The sequence below is a fragment of the Ceratosolen solmsi genome, unplaced genomic scaffold (assembly GCF_000503995.2).
Source record: "Ceratosolen solmsi marchali unplaced genomic scaffold, CerSol_1.0 scaffold29, whole genome shotgun sequence".
NCBI lineage: Eukaryota > Metazoa > Arthropoda > Insecta > Hymenoptera > Agaonidae > Ceratosolen > Ceratosolen solmsi.
The window spans coordinates 10,288,020-10,311,247 of record NW_011948417.1 but is presented as its reverse complement, the minus strand read 5'-3'; the positions used below and the strand labels follow the sequence as shown (position 1 = coordinate 10,311,247).

The following is a 23,228-nucleotide window of genomic DNA, read 5'->3' as shown; positions in this document are numbered from 1 at the left end:
GTATTGTACACTAGTCATGAATAATTCTGACGAATACAACCGATAGTGAGGTCCTTCAAAATATCTTGAACATCTCTGAGTTCAAGTTTCTTCTTTCATTTATTTTGCCAATGTTGGCATAACTACTAAATCAAATTTTTTTAGTTTTGCTTGTATGTTTTCAACAAGCAAAATTAGTATTTAAATATTATATTTTTATGTGAATAATACAAAGAGTTAAAAACATAATTTATACACTATATGAAACATATACGATAAATTTATGTAAAATTGTAATTATAATTTCTATCAATTATATATCAGATATAGCATTGTATTTTAATTCGAAAAAAAAATTGAAAATTTAAATTGATGTTATGTAATAGTTTATATTAATTATAACTCATTGCTGAGAATAATGCTTACTTAAAATATATTAATTAACATTTTAATAATTCTAAAATTATATGATTAGTTCAAGAAAATAATAATAATAATTAGTACGTAAGAATAATTGATTTCGAATAAAAACATATTTTTTTTATAATTTTAGATTAATACAGATTGTGTTCGATCACGCATTCTTTTTTCACTTACGCAAAATCATTAAAAAAGGAAATATAATTAAAATTAACCGAACATATTATGTTTCTTTTAAGGAAGTATTTACTGCAATATTTTAATTAATTTATCTTTTACTAATTAAATTTTAAATGTAATTATATATAACATAATTACTTTATCTAAAACTCATACGAATTTAATATATTCAAGTACGAAAGTATAATTTTTCTTCAAATTACATAACCTTTGGCGTATAAATATTCTAAATATCTTATATTTTGCCACAATATTATCTGAAAATTTTTCTTAATAAGTACAATTATTTATCAACCGATATCAAGTCCAGAAAGAAAAATATATATTGTTTTTTAAATAGTGAACAAATTTTTTTTATCATCTTTACGTGCTTCAAATTAAATGCTTGAAATTAAATAATTTATAAAAAAATAATCAATTCTAACTTCAATATTAAATTTTCATTAATATATTTATTAATATTTTTTAATTTAATTTAATTTAATTATTAATATTTATTAACAATAACTAAATAATAATTAATACATTCATCAAATAAATTGAAAAAGTTCAATATTAAAAGATTTAATATCTACATACAAATTTGTTGATCATTATGAAAATTTGTTCTGTTCTTAAGCAGTTAAATTGATATCATTATTACTATGTAAAAAAAAAATTTCAATATAGACCTTGACTACTGATTATTTGAGTCAATTTCATCAAATACTGAGTGAGCTTGTCATCAACAAAGTATCACTAAATGAGAAATGAACGCATAGCTAGTTGAGCCAAATGAAATAAAAGAGCAATAATTTTTCTTCTAAAGTATCGATCTTTTAATAGTTCATATTCCCATTCCATCCCTCGTATATTTTTATTTCTCCCGTGTCGGTGTCATTAGAGATGCATGTATGTTTCCTCAAAGGATCACGTATGCGCGCATAAGGATACATGGAGTGCAAGAATCAATCGTTGGGAATCGGGATACACGCTTCGAAAGGGTAAAGAGAGCGGTATATCATCTTAAGGACTATCAAGATAAGGGTGAAATGATCTGTAAGGTAAACCGGTGGTGAGTGGTAGCGCTGTCACGCCATGGAGTGGCCCATTAATCAAATGATACGCCAGCGCTAATGAATCTACAAGGAATATGGAGGTCTGTAAGGATGCTTAGTATTACGCTTGTATACGCATTCGATGGAGCCAACGAGGAAGAGGCCTCCATTCGAGCTTCCGAGATGGAATCGATGTGTCGGCAGCTGAGCTTCTTCTTGAGGTCTATCCTCATACATAAAAATGAAAAGCAGGATAAATTTACTTCTAACGCAAGAAACGTCTATTACAAAAAAAAGTTTTTTTTTAGATACTGTATTTTAGATTTTTTTTCTTTTTATCGTGTATTTTGATTTTAATTCTTAATCATGATAAAAACTAGAATACTTGGTTACGTAATTATTTCAGATCAGTATCATATAGAAATTATATAGCTCATTAAAATAACAAAAATTGCAATGTTATTATTCATATGGTTATAATTATAATTAAATGATATATAGTAAGATATATTACTTATTAATTATAATGATAATAAAAAGAATAATTTTAAATATATCTAACTTATTCCAGTCATCTTCATTAGTTAAATAACCAGTACAATAACTATTGTAGTTCTACATATTGTAGTAACTTTAATCATATGTAATTGTTTGTTTTTATATATTAACGAAAAAAACAATAATAAAATTGGCCGGTTTGTTGTAATTATGGATGAAAAATGTGGGCGGCAAGAAATAAAATCCATCTATGGTGAGAGATTTATGAGTCTGAGATAAATCAATGAGCTATTTCTTTCCAAAACATAACCCTTTATTACATACATTTTAACAAGAGCAATATCAAGTTGTGTATTATATCTACTTTCCCCGATTCTGTGTCTGTATTCTCTATATTCGCAGTGAATTTGATCAAGAGCTACAAAATATATTAATTTAACATAAAAGAACGGATGCGTGTCATTCAATAATGAGAAAGATGCTTCCGGGCTTCAAAATAATTGGCGGTAAAAAAGGCGAATGGTAGCAGTAGTTCAGTAGTTAGAAGCCAAAAATATAACAAAGGTAAAGTTAATTCTTGTATGTTTGTTTTGTTTTTATTTGGTTTGTTTAGTTTATTCTATATTTCCAGAACATTGTTATTTTTGTATTAATTAAAAATTTTTTTTAATTAATTGATTCAAATTTGTCGATGTTTTTCAGAATGTAAAGACTACAATGGTAGTTTTGAATATTTTTGTAATACAAACATTAGCAATTTTAGTAGAAAAATTTCTACTCGGTTATTTTACTAAACAAATAATTAAAGGATATTTAAGTACTAGCACTTGTATTGAAAAAATTTTTTATGATAAGATATAAAAATTGATTAATTACTCGTATACAACCAATGAATCTTTGTTCAGAGTTGTGCTTATTATGTAATAAAATTTTGTTGAATCGTATTGTTGTATATTAAGCGAGAGTTAATTTTGTATCTCATGGACTATGCCTCCTATTTTACCTCCATTAGTCTCTATGAAATTTTACAGATTTTAAAATTATTAACTTATAAAATTGCCTAGTACAACATTGAACATAGTACAAAAATTGAACAAGAGTACTGTTATGAATTTCAGTTTTGCCATTATTAAAAAGTACATCAAATTTTCTAATACGCTACATTAGACCTAAATCTTATTTCTTTAAAAACATTATTATATAAGTACTATTATATAAAATTTGTAATCAATATGAAATAATTGATTTGAAAATGTAATTTGACGAGAAATTTGAAGTTAATATTAATACCAGAACCTTTCATTTATTTATTGTATAAATGTCTTGTAAATATATGTGAAATTATATCATTAATATCCTTTGAGCTTCCCATTTAAATTAATTCTTCATTTTGTTATAACATTTATCTATATTAACATTTTATATCAAAGTTCTAATAACTAATAACATTTTTTAACTTTTTAACATGTACAGAAAAATATTAGTAGATTAAAAAAGATAAAATATTATTGAAATGATATCCATGCTTTCAAATTAATTTTAAAATAATATATTTTGCTAAATATAAAGTTATAAATTACATAACTATATTATACAGTATTGAAGCATTTATATCAATTAAAATCATAATATTATAATATAATAATATTTTTTTCAGTTTTAAAGTATTTGCGTTGACAAATATTTTGGTTAAAAATTTTAAATATATTCTTAAGAACTAATAATATTCTACAATACTATATTCAGTACATAAAATATTTCGTACATGACTTTCTTCGCAGAAGTAAAATGTGAAGATTAACATTATAAATTCTCAATTTATAATTTATTCAATCCTCTTTATAATTGTGCGAAATGATATATCATATTACTTACTATACAATATTTTAAATTATGACTTAAACTGTACTAGTATATAAAAATGAAAGGTTTGTACATATTGAATAAATACTGAGATACTGAATAGATATATACAACTGCGAACCAAGAAATATTAGGGCAATTCTATAGTACAACAAAATGAATATAATCACATCTAAGTTCATCAACTAAGTTAATCACATCATAATACCTTGTATATACTTTGACCAAGAGATTGGTTATTTAATGTAGCAACTTACTACCTTACTACCCTCAAGTTTTGCAATAGTAGTAACGAAACAATAGCATACAAAGCCAAAGACAGTAGCGTGAATAGGGGGAGAGAAAAGATATATATATATATATATATTGAGAGAGAGAGAGAGAGAGAGAGACAGCATCGTTCGAGCGAAGAACGAAAGATACCAATCTCACTTTGGTATAGCGATCGTTTAACGAGGCAGTTTCACGAATTCTCTCTTTCTTTCATGGATCTCAGTTCCCGAAGAGTGGCGCCAGACCTACACAGCCATCTACATTTCAGTCGCGACATCGGCGCGAGACGAAGCTTATTGTCTCTCTCCTTCCCTCCTCCTTCTCTCTCTCTCTCTCTCTCTCTCTCTCTCTCTCTCTCTCTCTTTTCTGGAATAACAACGACCAGATGACAACGACGACGACAACGAAAACGAAGACGATGACGATGATGATGACAACGATAACAACTACGACACAAACACGACGACGACAGCTACGATGAAGATGACGACTGTGAAGAAAAACAATCAGCAATAAATTTTCCCAGTCCCCGATCTTGTACCTCTTCAATTTTCTCTTTATACTCTACATAGGTCTTGATTCTCTCTTACACTCTTAGTTAATTTTTATCCTTTTTCGGTTTCCTCCTATTCCTTCATCCTATTTACATTATTCTAACTATCTTGGTATATGTCACTGATTATTTTTTTATTGATATTCTGACTATCAATTATTGATAATTAAATATAAATAAAAAATATTAATAATTTTATTGTATGACATGATTATTCTTATATAATATTTTTATAAAAAGTTCCCGAAAAAATGAAAAAATTCATTGCTTCATGATTGTAAAATAAATAAAATAAAAATAAATTATAGTCTTATTTTATATTATATTAACTATATACACTTGAATAAGTATACAGATTTAAATTAATAATTCATCTATTTTCTTTTTTTGAAAAATTTTTTTACAGCATTACTTATTACAATTATTGCAGTACATTTTTTTAGCTAAGAAAATATAAAAAATTTGCTAAAATAAACTAAAAATTTGCAGTAATATAATTAAAAATTAATATGTTGTAGTAAAAATTAAAAATAAAGAACTGAATTAATGAACTACAAATTTTGCTGCGATAATAATTTATTTTATTTATAATTTTTTACATTGAATTAACGTCAATTTTTTATATATTCTTAACTTAATTTTTAGCTGTATTAATCATAAATAAAGAAAATGTTTCTTCAGATACTTTTATAATTTGATTAAAACTTATTTATTATATTTTGAATGAAAATTTGGATTAGCTAATTATTTGAAAAGGAATTGTACGAATCAAATATTAATATTTTATATATCGAGCATTTTGTATGAAACAATTGTTTTTATTATACAAAAATGTTATATTTAATATTTATAACCAATGCATATTAACAAACAATAAAAATACATCGATCAAAGTTGGCAAAAAAAATTTAACATAGTTAAGTAGTTAAATACAACCTTACAATTAATTTAATATCCATAATATACATAACCATATAAAAACTTTGATTAATTTTTATTAAATATATTATAAATATAAGAAATATAAAATTTTTAGCTGACAAAGTTATTTCTCGTCTTATGTTATCAATAGTCCATTTAAAGACATTAATGTATACAACTTAAGTATTGAAAAAGAAAAAAAGTTGTGTATTGTAGATGTTATGTTAAAAAATGATTATCAATATAAATCTTTTCCAGCTCTAATTACAATGATTAATTCTTATTACATCGCAGAAAAACACGGGGATTATTGTGAATTATATATTAAGAGCTAGGTACAAGTTTCTTATTGAAATTTTTAAATGCATGTAAAACCATATCCGAATCTGGATCCTAACTACTACGAACGCGAATAATTGTTTTCAACTAATGAGAAGATTAAGGAAAACATTGGCGATTATCTCAGTGTTTAAATACATAGGAAATAACTTTCATATGAGACATAGCACTCAAAAAGAATATATATTTACACGATTAGATAGCTAGATTATATATATATATAATTTCGTTTTTAACTAGTTAAGGAATTATTATATAAGCTAGTGAAATAATTATGCGTAATACTTTTATTTTTTTTAATATTTGGAAAGAAATTTATGTTTTCAATGTTTCGAGTATATTAGATACATTTATATGTATTATTTATACGTATGACATACATAATTCTTTTATTATAATTCTTTCAAAAACATTGTTATTATTTAATCTCCATTCTTTAATTATATATAGTATTAACACAATATTCTAAATCATTTTGATACATAGATAATTATAAAGATACATACATATCTTTATCACAAATTCCGATTAACCTCTTTCGAAAGTTTTGAATACGTATACATCGATTATTGTTAATACGAACAATTATGGAAACTATTTATCAAGTTTAAATAAATAATTAATTTATAAACAAGTTTAGACATTGTAACCTTGAACTTTACATTTAAATAATCCAAATTTCTTCATTAATCGGCACTATAAGGAGTATAAGAAAATACCATATTTATAATATGTATTTTTTAAAAAGGCTTTGTTTAACAGATATCGTTTTAGTGAACATAATTATTCAAATATTTGAGATTTTTATCGTTTTATTCTATCTGCAAAAGGTAATGCAAAATATATTTAAAATACAAGCGAATAAAAGGTGTAATTTCAGACATGTAATTTTTAAATATTTTTTCAAAATTGTATAAAAACTATTTCAAAATTTATTAGAAATTAAAATTAATTCATAATACAGCATGTATGTTCATAATTTTTCAAAATATTCTAAAAATAATTTATCTACAACAGATTCAGTTAATAAATTTTTAACAATATACGTTGTTTTAAATTTTAAGTTTGAAAATTATAATTTCGTAACAAATTAATTTTAGTTTTTTATAAAATTTAATTAAATTACTATTTATATTATATATATGTATATACGTTATTGATTTAATTGTATTAATTAATAACTTGTATACAATTACAATTATATTAATAACTAGTGTATGATATAGAAAGAATATTATACAAATATTAATTTTTATATAGTAATACAATTAAAAATAAAAAGTATTCATGGAACCTGTGTGGTCATAAGAACTCTAATTGCCATTAAGTCATTGATATTCCGTTATAAATACATTACATAAACTTATAACAATTTCTTTTACTCTATAACTAATGTTATTGAGTATTTACATTACATAAGCTTTTATCAATTTCTTTTACTCTATATATTTCATTCTTCTTTGAGTATACATATTTTTCTATATTTCCACTTTTCTCAACGTGTTACTTATTTGTTTCTCCATTTCTTAATATTTTAATTAATAATATCGCTCGCTTTAGGAAAATATTATCCAAAGAATTTAGTCACTTATTGAAAAATATATTTATAGTAAATTTGAACTATGATCATTAAATTCTTCAATAGATTAATGATACTATATATAAGTACTTATTTGATCGTAAATTATGTATTAAATTAACAGTTAGATTAAACATAATAATTCTTCAAAAGAGATCAAAAGGAGACAAATTGTTACTTTGTTACAAAAAGATATTGTATTTAAAAATATAAAAAGTGTAATTAATTACACTCTAATTTGAAACCGTGTAAATTAAAATATTGAACATTTTATTTTTATTTCTTAAAAACAAGTTTGTTAATTTCGCCTTGAAGAAAGAATTTAAGTGTTTAAATAATTATTATATTTAATAATTAATATTTATTTATTAAAATTAGATCAATATTCTTTAATTAACATCTTTAAATAATAATTAAATTTTTCTGAATAGAATAGAATTAATAGTCACCAGATGTTTGTTAAACAATCCCTGTATATTATTAATAAATATTTACATAAACAATTCTATAATTACTTAATAGCTGCATAAATAGTTTTAAAAAACTATTCAGATAGTTAAAAGTTATGTTATAAATGAAATAATAATTATATTATTGAATAAATATTTTTTTTTATTTTAGATTTTTACAATGATACAAAGCTCGCTTATAAATAATGAAGTCTTTATAAATACGAAAAACTTAGAAATTTAAATGTAAATACATAATAAATATTGTAATAGAAAAATAATATATATATGATTTTATTTATTTATATTATATTATATTATATATATATATATATATATATATATATATAACATTATTTATAGATACATGTTATATTTCAATTACCTTAATATGAATTATATAACAAAATATAGAATATTCATCTATAAATAATTTTTTATGTGAAATTCTTTAACTACAGTTCTTCAAAAAGTTACATATAATCTTATTATAATGCTATTAAGTATTATTAGTAAAATATTAATTTTAAAAATAAGGATACTTGAATAAAAAAAAATTAGTTTCTTTATATACCTACAAGGAGAGACTTTTATTAAACAAAAAAGTGTTATATGTACAACCGTACACATAGATATTGATTATAAATAAGTGCAATTAATATTTTTGTAAAAGAATTTTTATAAAATATTAAATTCTAAATATTATCTATAATAAACGATTAATAATAATATAATAATGTTTTCTTTTCGAGCTTTTAATTTGTCTTATGTGAGAAAGCAGCAAGCTATGCCTTCTTAAAAAAATATATATATATTATAAAATTCTAATATTTAAAATAGGAATTTGATTAGAAGGACAAAAATTGATCGACAACAGGTAGACATAAGCCTTGGAATCTTGATTTATAAATCCTTCAAAAACATAAAAATAATAATTTATCATATAATACCTGAAGTTTCGTTGGAAAAAAATTAAAATTCTAAAACATCAAGTACTGCAACTCATCGACAAACTTCAACAAAAAACGTATACGCAAATAGATATGATTTTACCTCAATGCTTGTTGATTTTTTTTCTATTTTTAAAATATACGTAATTAATTTACTGATTAATCTAATCAATTTTTAAAATGTATTTTTATATAAATTTGATTTTTAGATATTAGGTTGATAGTTTCGATTTCGCAATACCACTTTCATATTTAGTACTTTGTCTCAGAAATATCATATATATTCTAAAATTGAAATTTTAATAATTTATAATTTATAAAAATTTAGAAAAGTAATTAAGCTTCCATGTTAATCATAAGATCGAAAATACAGAAATAGAAATTATAATGTATTATTGAAAGTATATATATATCATATTTTAAATTTATATTTAGTAAAATTGTCCGAATCAGTTAATATTATATTTTAAAATATTTTTCAATATATATGTTATTATAATAGTTTAAAAGATTTCATAACAAAATTTATTGGTTCTGTTAAAAAATTGTACAAACTATGTATTACTTATCTCTTAGAACAGTAATATATGCTGATATAAATATTTATTTAAACTATTTAACTATAAAATATTTCTATTATCCTGCACTATTATTGGAATAAAACTCGTTTGTTATCAAACAATTTGTTTTATTAAAATAAAAAATATTAAATATTATAATTTCCATAAATACAAAGCACATAAGTAGTATCAGGATTAAAAGAATTAATTAATAAGATATATCCGCCTGCCTTAAAATTATTAGAATAAAACAATGCATGAATTGAGGGTGCACGTAAATACCAATTGCATGATTTGGATTTTTTTCCTTTATATAGGCATTCATAAAACACTAAGAGATACATATGAGAAGGAAAGAGAGAGAGAGAGTGAGAGAGAGAGAAAGAGAGAGAGAGAAAGAGAGAGAGAGAGAGAGAGGGAGGAGGAAGAGAGAGGCTGTAACTAAAAGCAATGAAATTAAATGAGTGTCACGCATAAATCACACACCGATAGTTGGACGTTACCAGGAGCCCACGAGAAGAAAGTACAAGGGCAACTGTAAGGAATGGTAAGAAATAATGAGTTGTTCATCGGAGGAGCGCGCGGCCATCGCCGCGATAAAGCTTATGCGAGCGAAGAAAATATAACCATCGAATAATTACGTGCATAAATCAATAGTGTTAATATGTTTGAGGGCGTATGGGGACTAAGCGAAACGTAATCGGGTGGGAGGTGGTACCCCTGGACAAGTTTTATTATTCCATACGATAAGCGTGAGCACTGGAATAATTACAAATCATGTATTATTTTATACGTGCTCAATTTTCTGCATCGACATGAAAAGAATCCAGCTCAATCATCCTAATATGATGCACCAACGAAAGCTTAATTTGGCTCTATTTTGATTAAACATTACAATGAAATAATTTTAATTGAAGACTACCGAACTCTGTATATGTTTCATATAATGTCAAAGTATTGGCTCATTCAATGTAAAAGTTGAGTTGTATATAAATAGAAGCTTTAAAAAAATTTTTTAATAATGTTTATTCTTAAAATTATTACAACACTACTTACTTTTGAATGTGTTTTTAAAAATTAATTTATAATATAAATTTATAATATAAGAATTAGAATAATTGAAGACTTTTTATCCTACTACAATTTTTACATTTTATTTGGTATAACACAAAATATATTACATTCTTCATTTAAATTTGTTGATATAAATTTTAATTTCAATAAATAAAATAGTTCTACTTAAGTATATTTTTAACATATTCAAAATATTTGGAACATTATAACAAACCGTATTTAAAATAGATAATGAAATAAGAAGAAATTTAATTTTAAATAATAATTAATATTACAATTCTGTTAATATTAATATTAACATTATCACTAAGGAATATAAATGATATATTCACTAAGTAACATTTTATTGTATTATAAAAGTACGTTAAATATATATTTTAAAAATAAAATATTATTTTAATAGTACTACTTACATTTATATTATACTCCTACAAATTTTTGAACTCTGATATTATATATTGTATTTGTTTCTCACGAATTATATTTAAAAATTAATTTTTAAAACTACTATATATATACTTTAAAACTATTATATTATAGCAAAAAAGCTGTTGTATTATTATTTTTAATATAAAAGATTTCCTGTTTCAAACAAAATATTTAAGTAATAAAACTAAGTAATAAGTAAAAAACAATATACAATTATATTAGCCGAATAAAACTGGTGAAGTCTATAATATTTTTCAGACATCCATATAATACAGGGACGAAAGATCAATTTACAACATGGAATTAATACAGAAGATTAATACAGAGAAATGAAGCTACAATCGATGATATGAAATAGTGGTAAAAAATTATAGAAGCCAAGATCTATAGATTATTTAATACTGCGTGGAGGCACAACACGCCTACTTATTAGCTGCAGTTTACTTAGAGTCTTCCATAGCTCGTCTGAATAGCGTTACGCCCGCTAATGATCCATTGGTAATGAACTACCGTAAGCCACCGCTGGAATCGAACTTCTTACAGTCACAAATTGATCATTTTTTCGTTGTAGTGAATCATAGATATACCATTGAGGCTACTCTGTATTTAGTAAAATCGTAATTTTCTGTCTCTAAACAGTTCTTTCCTTACATGAAACTTTATAATCATATAAAAATTAGTGCACAGCAACCAAATAAATCGCTTATAATAATAATTACTTTACAAAAGCACACGTTCGAAAACCTGGGCTTTGTAATTCTATATTATATTGACTGTATTACTTATCAAAATTTGAAAATAATTAATAAAAATTATTAAAATCAAGAAATATTAAATAACTTAAAATAAACGAATTAAAATAATAAATAAATAATTATTTAGTAAATTATGAACCAATAGAAAATTTAATTTAATAATTTAAATAATGTATTGTACCATTTAATAATTGCATAATTTTTAATATATAGTCAACTACAAAATTATCAACTATGCATATATTAACATAGAGAAAATACATTATTATTAGCTTATTACTTCTTATCGTTTCAATTCATCGAATATTAAGCAGCCAATGAACTTTGCAGTTAGCCCGTAACATCAATATATTTAAACTAATTTCCATTCAGTGGAAACCACATTTTCATAAGTGAATTAAAAAAAAATGCTTTCCTACTTAGTCATCAACGAAAGAAATTTATTATCTTATATATGGATTAAGTTTATTCTAATGTTGTAATCAATCAAGTCACGATACAATGTCGAAATCATTGAAACCGTAACTCCTTAGCGACGACAACTAAGAGGTGTGCATTCATTGCCAAAGCAACGATAACAGCAATGACCGCAGAAACAATATTGAGATGGGCGGTCTCATTGACTCTTTAAAGCATCGACTTCAACCTGCAGGTTTACGAGAAGTTAGCAGCAGCAGTAGGAGCAACTGATTATTCAACAAGCTCCCTTTTATTTGTTTGCTTAGTTAAGATAATTAGAATCTGATATAAATGATTATTATTTATTGCTCTCACATATATAGAAATGAGAGACAAAGAGAAAAATGAATGAGAGGGTGAGTAAGAGGGGGGGGATGAAAGGAAAGAAAGGTAAAAAGATAGGCGGGGGAGAAACCAACGTGATTGCCTTGCGTTATTAAAACCGTCGATAGGTTGAGATAAATATGCTATGAGGATATGAGAGAAAAGAAGAATAACAAGAACACAGTGACGACGTGGAAAATTTAATCGACACGTCATTATGATAAAATCAGGCTGATAAATCAGAATTCGAATCTATAATAATTTTTAGTAATGAAACCATTTTAATTCTGCAACATGTAATAAGGCATTGATTTCTTGATAATTAGTCATTGAAAATGTTTCCTGAGGATATAGAGGAAGTATCTTATTTCAATTAAATCAAACATACATGTTTTTGTATGCATAAATTTTAAATACAAAAATTAAAGGTTCTGATAGGTGAAGTATGTTTTAATAATTTGAAATTTATTGAATGGAATATTGTCGAAAACGATGAGAGAGCAATATGTTTAATGCTCACACGGCACTTATTTGGTTAGATTGAATATACGACTCAACTTGAAACAGCATCTCTCAAAATTGGTTGGCATAGTAGATATAATTTCATTAAATAAAAATCTCAATACTATGAAAATATTAAGATTATTACGATATGTTTTATTATTGATATATATAACTTTGTTATTATTTTCTCTTATAATAAAATTACAATTTTTTAAATCAATTAATAATATACTAAATATAAGATATGAAAAATTGTATATATGAATAATTTATATAACTTATAATTATCAGATTTATATTTTATTGTATTAATGATTATTGCTTTTAAGGACAAATAGATTGAACAATTTAATTCAACAATTTTTTAATTATTTTATTTTTAAGTTCACTTAATTACATTGAAAGAACAATATAATATATTTTTTAGATATTCACTTTTGATTAAATAAATATTTAAGTAAATTAAAAATGAATTAAACATATTAATTCAAAATTCAAAATATTTTATTTCATAATAATTGAACAAAAATATTTTAAAAATCTTCAAATTCAAATTAGTTATTTTAATTAATATAATGTAAGAATTCTTTTTGCAAAAGCGAATAATATTTAATTCATTAAAAGAAAAATATATAAAAAAGATTTTGCTTTAAAAATGAAAATAATTACATAAAACAGTTAGTCATACTTTGACATTTGTTATCGAAATACAAAAATAGAAATTATAATTTCAAAAACATGTATAGTATTTAAATTTGCTAGAATTATTTATTACTGGTCAAATACAGTTTTTGAAATAATAAATATCACGTAATAGTTAAAAAAGACTATCCTTTATATTCAGAGTAATTTTAGAATTGAAAATCAAAAACATTTGTATACGTAATAACCGGTCAAAACATGTTAATTTATAAATAATATTTATATTATTTATACACGTTACACATATTCTATTGTTTAAATAATGTTGATATAAACATTATCGATATATTATAGGACCATAATATTAGATGCAACTTATTGACGAAAAAAAGACAAAAGATAATCTATGAATGTGTACATTTGTTAATCAACTATTCAAAATTTTCTTAGAAATGCTTACAAATATTTATAAATTATAAAAACATTCGTAAAATATTTAGAATTATAAATGATCTATCACTATCTTGAACATGTCTTTAATATGCCATCGTAAATCAACCATTTTTATGGGAACCATTACGAATGTATGACTAATACGTATATAGGATCATAAATGATAAAATAATATACTGAATTTTAGCCTTTTTTAATGTAACAATCCTGTAACGGTACTTCAGAGTATCGTATGACTGATATACTATAACATATTGTTTATTTAAAAAATCAAATTTTTTAAATACACAAAAATACGCGTATTTAAGTTTAAAAATATGCATTTATATTACATAATCAAACAAATGATATATTAATGGAGATTAATTATATTCTATTATAACGTTAAATAGCCCGATTATTTATGGTATTTGAAAGTTACAGTTGCAAATACTTATTGAATTTTTATTAATTTCATCAATGGCCACCTACATCTTTATCGTACTGCATAATCCGTGTTAATTATAACAATTTTATTAAAAAGAAATAAGCGCCATGTTAATAAATTGATAAGTCTCATAAAACTATATTTATTTTAATATTCATTACAATAATTTTTCACTGGTTAAATAAAATACATATAAAAATAATATTTAAATTAACTTGATTATAAAAAATATTATGCGTATAAAAATTTAATATTATTTTTATATAAAAAGTAAAATAAATTTGTGTAAAGCGATATCTTTGTAATTTAATTTTTACAAAGTAGTACATACATTACATGATTGAACTATTTCATCGGTTTCAATAGCAATTTGAAAATTAATATTTGTTGAATATTAATTATTTTGACAATAAATAATTTTTTTTTGATAAATTTTGATAAAAATAAATTGTGAAATAATTAAAATCAAAATAATAAAATAAAATAAGAGAAGTATTTGCAATATTTCTTCTTAGCATTTTTTATGATACAACCTATACCAATTTAAAAGTATAATTTAAATTATATATGAGTAAATAATGATTGGTGCATAAGAATCTACAAATATATAAAAATTTATCTATAAAAGTATATTTAAAATTTAGTATGAAAAATGATCTATTCTCCTAACAATGAATAAAATATTAATTAAAATCATTAAGTTTATATATTTTAACTTTTAATGTATTCTAAAGTTTATGCATGTTTATAAAGCTTGACATACTCGATCCCATTTATCTTAATAAGGATTTCCATTTTTTATTCTAATACGAATTGGCTCACCAAATCATTTATTATATCTTTAATTTAATATTTAGAAATGATTAAAAAGTAGCCTGCTCTTCTTAGCCGCTACCTCAACGTCATATCATGCGCATACCTTTTGAAGAAAATTAGCATCATTGGCCTCTGAAACCTCGTGAGGCTTGTCGCCACCTATTCACCCTTGCTCGAAACTCGTTAACACGTTCGCATCATCCGAGAAGACATACTCGGTTATAATAATCTATCGATGAATATTCAACGAATTCCGTAAGAGGGGACTACTACCGGACGATAGTGTGTTAGGGTATAGCAATGCGCCAAATAGGAAGCTGAAGAGAAATGGCAAGCTAGTTGCTTAGAATGTGTGCCGTATAGGTGGTTGCTTTGGTGACAGTAGATAGGATGGTGTGAGAAGAAGCCATGGCAGTAGGCATGCCAATTACTCCCTCGATAATTAAATCAACAACGCAGCTAATCAACGTTTACTTCTCTACTGCAGATAGTAGGCTGGGCGCGCATATGGGATAAATAAATCGTGCGATCATTGCTGTGCCTGTCTCATACTCTGTCCCCTCATTGCTGTCTACATGTGTGGTCATTTCACCCCTTTAATATTAAAATTTTATTTTGTTATCTTCTATGGTGAATTTTAAACAAAACATTGAATATATTTTCATTTCCCAAAAAAAATTTGAAATTTTATTTATAAAAGGATGTTTTATATAGAAATAATTAATAATTTTGTAACTTAAAACCATGTATTAAAAATTCTTATTTATATGTTCGATTTTAAATTAATTTTATTCTTTGCAAACATAACCCATTTTTAATGATTCAATCATATTATCAATAAATTGAAGTTATTGTGAATTCAATATTTTAAAATTATTTTGCTGTGTAATTTAAAATAAAATATTATTCGAGTTAAACTATTACAATAATAGTTTTGAATTCAAATATTAATGTCTGATACTATATTTGAATATGGATATACTTACTTTGAAAATGAAAATAATTTGATATCTTTTCAAACTTCAAAATATACTTCTTGCAATAAACATATTAGATTTATTATATTCTTATTTATTAACAAAAATATAGAAAAATATACAAGTCTTTACTTGTTTTCATTCTAGGCGATTCACATTTCATTAAAAATTGAAACCGCATATCTGGATACCACAAATATTTAAAAAAATGAGTGATGCCTATATCCAGGGCTTGCATGGGTATATGTACATACAAGACTATATTGTAGCACAATGTCTTCCGCAAACACGTGGGTTTGGCGCATTTATTCCAGAGGACGTAACAATGGATGAGAGATAGAAAATATCATTTTATGAAAAATATAACTAGATAGTTGAAGATAGTAATATGTATCAGTAAAAAATAAGGGAGAGAATAGTTAAGACAAAGAGAACGCAATGGTATTATAAACCAAAATGAATTGGAGCGCAGGGTTGTAGCAGCCCGGTGTGGCCGAAATTCCTCCATTTACGTGAACCTCGTCTCGAATCACCAATAAAGCCCCTCTACTGTGTATACATTGTCCTCCCTCATTTTCTCTTATTTTCTCCTATCTCACGAGAACTTTTAATACATTTACATTTTCTGGCTGAATAGATATGAAAAAATATTACGGCTAGCATTACCATAATTAATGGAGTCGCCTTTAAACTCTCGTTGGCCAAGCTAATAAAAGCGCTTGAATTTTTCTTTCTCTTACAACATTTATCTTTTTTGTTTAAATATTTAACTTTTATTTTATTTGATTTCGTTTCGTTTGAATTTCAGTTTGTTGGGACTGGATCCCTTGACATTGTACTATTTTCCAATGTATATGCTTGTTTGTCAAGTTCTGTTTTAATTGCTGTTGATGATTTGAATAGTAATATATGTATCGTAATAAGTAAATTATGCGACAAACTGAAACTTTTTCATGAAATAAACATTTGTATACTCTTTATATGCAAACATGCAATTCATTCGAACTTTTTTATGCTTAACTAAATCGAAAATGTTTTTAATATATTTAATTATTACATTAATTGAAGGTTTGAGAATTATATTATTGTAGTCTTCATTATTATCTTTAAATTAATTTATATTTATTCTTGACAGATTAGCCACAAAATATTTTCAACTTATTTTAAACACGTAAGCTGAAGTTTGTATTTTAATACAATTATAGGCATGTAAATATATGCACCCATTTGAATATTTATATATATGCGCACACATATAGATGTACACATAAACATATTTATTTTTCAATTTCTCTTTAACTCACTAAAAATATAATTAAAGATTCATTTAATAATATTTATTATAATTATATAATTTTATGTAAAATAATCATTTAATTTTATTGATAAATACGAATTTCAAATATTATTATTAAGAATAATTTTTCAAAAATTTGTATACATTTTTGATCAGTTTTATATAATAAAATTACATTAGATTTCACATTATTAATTAAACATAAAAATCCAAAAAATTATAAAAAATTAATGTATTTCTAAATAAATGTAGAATTATTTAAAACTAATAATAAGAGTTATTAGTAAAATAAAAAATGTAATAATAATTACTATTATATTTATAACAATATATATTAATATTATTTTATGAAAATTTAAATCTTGAATATTTATATCTCAGTCTCTTTTTTTTCATAAAATACTTCAATTTTTATTAAAACATTAAAAAGATCCTGTAGCAAATTAATCGAAATTTTAATCTCCAAAATTTATAGCATATATTAGCATTATAACATTATATAGATAAAGCTCATATATTTTTAATAATTATTACAGTTACATTAAATTGAAAATGCTGTGCTTCTTCGGAAACATTATATTTAAATTATACAAAAACCGTATTAATTACAATATCGATGTTCTAAAAGAATATTTAAATTATACAAAAACCGTATTAATTACAATATCGATGTTCTCGTTTTATGAGTTTTATGTTTAAATCATTGACATAAATTGTTGAAATTATAAACAACAAAAATAAAACACTCACCTTAATTCGGGCAAGGCGAGGCTCCTCCGCGGCCAGTTTTGCTAGTGCCTGATAATCACCTTGAGATGCTCTTACCAACCATTCACGTGATTTTCCATCCAGTTGTTGCTTTAAAAATTAGATGAAATATTTTAGAAGACTCTTTAAACAATTATAATTTAAAAAAATTTAGAATTCTCTCATTATTATTAAATATATTATGATAAATAATTTAGTTATTATATTAGGAAAGATTTATATTTGCGAGATTAATATTTTATATATTTGCAAACTTAATAAAAGCTAATGGACATTTAAAAGGCAAAAAATAAATAAAGACAAATTTTATTAAAATAAGATTTGATCGATATCACAAACTACCTTTACTTCAAACTGATGAGCTTTAATAAAAAATCATTTAGGTTGTATTATTTCAAAAACATAAATATTTATAATAATTTATCACAATTCTCAAGTTGTATCATGATAACAATGTTGACTGTGTTATTCAAATTAAATAAAAATTTATAAAATCAGTTGTATAACAGTGTACAATAATCTACAACTTCGTTTATATATAAAAATAATAAAAATCGTGTGTAAGCTTTTTTATTTTAATTTTTGTTTTATAATATTACCATTTTTGTAATAATTTTTTTTTATAATTTACTTGAAAGTTCAACTTAAAGTTTATAATTTTAAAAGTTAATCGCATAAAATCGCGTATAACAAAATACTACTCTGCTTCCTTAATTCAATTTACTTGGAGAGGCGTAGCTTATAATGACAGATAATAAAAAGAAATTTCGATAAAGATAATGGCTTGGATGATGATGCTGAACTTACCGAGGCGACGGAAGCTCTGTCATCCTCCTCAGCCCCCTGTGGAGCAAACAAAATACAAAATATAAAATTAACTATCGCTCAAACTCTATAAAAAAAATAAACATGCAAGTAAAAAATTTACATTTCTTTTTTCTTTCTCTTGAAAATTATAATATGGAAAATAATATATATTTACTTAAACCCTTATACACCATAAATCCTATGTAATTTTAAATTATATAAATGGAACCTATATACAAACTTTTAATTTAACGATGATATAAACATTAAAACCCTAAAATTAGTAAGAAATTATTCGATTGTTAACTCAAATACAACAAAAAATAATCTGATATAAAAATTGGCATTTCTTAAAACAAAATGAAAAGTTTAATATGATTCAAATAATAAATATACATAATTAAATTTATTATTAAAATAAATTTGTTTTTATTTAGCTCTATATTTATAAACATGATATTAGAACAGATTAATCACTTATTTTTGAGATATAAAAAATAATTTTAATTGTATTAAGGGTTAATTTTTATTAGAAAATGACTTAAGATGATCTATACAAATAAACATTTGTATAAAATACTAACTTAAAATAAAAATGAATTTACCATGCAATATCAGATAAAATTAATCAATTATATTATTATTTATTATAAATATTATTTTAATAATTTTCAAATTAAAATTATTTGTTTTATATAATTATATATTTTACATAATACATTAAACATATATAAGAGGCTTTAGTTGTATATACAGGAATTTATAAAAGCATATACTTATCTTTAAATTTTTAATTAGTAGTTAATTTTTTCTATTAAAGAAAAAATTGATCAAAAATACAGATTTTTATTGTAATTCAAAAATATAAGATCGTTTAATTATTTCAAAACTATGAATTCAATGACTTTATAATTAAGCATATATTTTTAAATAACTAATTATAATATTTTTATATATGTTTTATTCACAAGTTATAAAATTTCATTTATATATAAATTATAATATATTTATTATTGATTATTGATATACCAACGCAACACACTACAATAATACATAATTTTGTAATTTATAAATAGTAAAAAATTTATATATCAAACTATATTACTATATTACTATATTACTACATTTACACTATAATGTTTATGTAAGATAGATAATAACAGATTAATTTTATTAATTTTAAAAAATTTAATTTTTAATTATTACTATAATAATAAAACGTAAAGTAGAAGTTATCGATGTTACGTGGTTACCCAATTTTCCACTTATCCAATTTTTATATACAAGCTGAATTTAAAACGTATTAATTAATTTTAAAGTATATTTAGAATATTGCAAACAAACAGAACTCGTAGATGAATTTGATATCGTATCAACATAAAATAATATTTCAGGTACAGTTTTCTAAATTCTGAAGTTATATATTATATTAATAAAACTTTATATCTGAATGACAAAAGCAGTCTCAATACAATCTCTAAGGTTCATAGTTTCAAATAAAGCAAGTTTGTTTATGATATAGCTCGTAAGAAACCATCTTCGCTTAATGTTCATCCTAATTGGCAACTACCCACATATGTATGTATACATATATTTATTAGCAAAGCCATATTTATATAATCACTGTAGAATTGCATTATCTTATATAATTTATGTATGCATTTTCGATAAATTCATCCCGACATCAACATTTATTTATTTATTATTTTTACCAAGGTATTTTATGCTTTCTTCATTCTATTTCAGTACATTTACCTCTAAATAGTTCATCTTGCTTTTGTATAGAGATCATAGGTAGCATTATCATTAAAATTATAATAAGTGCTTATTTAGCCAACGAAAAAAATTTTATGTAATGTTTTATTAATTTTATATAATTATTCTTCTTGCATATTGTTTTTCTTTTGATTTCATGGACACTGTTTTTAATTTTTATGTTCTTAATTTTTATTGCAGAATTTTATATATATTTAATTATAGATAAATGAATGACTTTATATTATATTTCTACTACAAAGTTTTCTACTACAACACTAGAAATTTATTAATTAGAAATAATAATTTAAATCTATTATTTACGAAATTCAACTCTATCTGATGAATGATTTCAATTTGATATTTACTTTATAAATAACTTAATAGTTTGAAACGTTAAATAAATAATTGAGCTAATTACTCAACTAAATTGTTAATTATGTTGTTAAACATTCTTTTATTAAACTATTAAAAAACTATGTATAATTGATATATGATAATAATAGAATGTTATTAATACAGCTTGCAAATATAATATATTAGAAACTATTTTTTAGAATACAATCAATAAATTTCTTCATACATTCAAATAAAATGTAAATTACAATCTCATAACCTTTAACTACTAATTATTCAATTTCATTCATTTGGTGGCAGTAAAAACTCTTAAGACTAATTTGTGTTCTTTGTGACTCCCGTTACTTATCGCTCTAAGCAGTTGCACTGCACTATACCATTATAATTTTTTATAGTTGTGCATATGATCATAATCAGACTAAATAATGTTATATTTACCTTGAATTTAAATTTGATAACTATTATCAATATAAGTATACAAAACTCAATTGTATGCCTTATTCTGTTCCATCCAATTATACATTATATTACAAAATATTATTATAATAATTACTATTGATTATTTGAATTTTCTCAATACATTTTGGAAATGTAAAATACTTATAAATCTTAAGATAAATTCTGAACATATAACATTAATACTTTCTAAATAACTAGTGATACCATGTAGAACAAAATTTTGTTGGACAAAAAAATATATTATAAAGGTATTATTTATATTTGTTGTTAAAAACACAATTGCAACTGCAATTTACTATTAAATGGCTAATATAAAATCCAAAGTAAAACAAATTAAAAGTATAAATTTATAAAAAATGTATATAATTTTATTTACCTCCATTAAAAAAATTATCAAAAACTTTCTATTCTAATGCTCTAATTTACAAAGATTTCATACTTGTCAATTTTTTTATCAACTCAGGTTGAGAAAAACCGTTAATCAACCTGTCTACTCGTCGATAAGGAGATTTAAGAGATAAAGACCGTTGCACTGTCATGTTATGCAATATACCTTCGCATTACAAAAGTTCATACATACAGCTTTCTAACTCCATTTTATATTTTTATCTTTTCTCATCAACTAGTGAATACTTTGTCTGGCATTGGATAAATAAATGTTTGTGTACATATATAAATGTCTCATTATTAAAAAAGATGGATGTGAATTGCATAATTTAATTAATCACAGTACATTTGTATTTATATAAATATTTAGGGTAGAGATATTCTGCACATGTAACATTATGCCATATAAAATTATTTGAATTTAGTTTAATATGAGAATAACAAATGCTATTTAATATTTATTTTCAAACCATTCTTTTGAAAATAATATACAAATTATTGATTAGCTAATCATTCATTATATTATATATATATATATATATATTAATCTTATAAACATCTATCGAACATAATATCAAATTACTTTACAATACTTAGCCTTTTAATAAATTCTATACCATTCGATTCTTTAAAAATCTGTACCAATGAAGTTGTTTTGAGTATTGGTAATTATTGAAATTCTTTGTGTCGTGTCAACTATAGTTTGGAACTTATAATAAATACTTTATTCTATTAACTGTTTTGATTAATTTTATAATAAAATAGTAGCAAAATATCATTTAAATATGAACGGTATTTATTGAATGAGAAAAAAAATAAAATCAAAATATCATGGTATTGACAATGGTTAAAAATTAAAGTGAGAAAAGAATACATCGAGCGCGGAAGAGAAAATTATCTGATCCCTACATGACGCTAAACGACTACTCATCCCTGT

The 23,228-nt window shown here is 23.3% G+C and overlaps 1 protein-coding gene across 1 annotated transcript in view; it reads right to left on the bottom strand.

Moving 5' to 3' along the window:
* The window catches only part of sowah (ankyrin repeat domain family member sosondowah), a 145,944-nt gene that overhangs the window by 97,292 nt on the left and 25,424 nt on the right, over positions 1 to 23,228 (bottom strand). Inside the window, exons 5-6 of the mRNA XM_011496816.1 lie at positions 19,334 to 19,369; positions 18,509 to 18,616 (exon numbers count right to left, since the gene is read on the bottom strand). Coding sequence (XP_011495118.1) covers positions 18,509 to 18,616; positions 19,334 to 19,369 — 144 coding nt within the window. The remainder of the gene's footprint in view (positions 1 to 18,508; positions 18,617 to 19,333; positions 19,370 to 23,228) is intronic.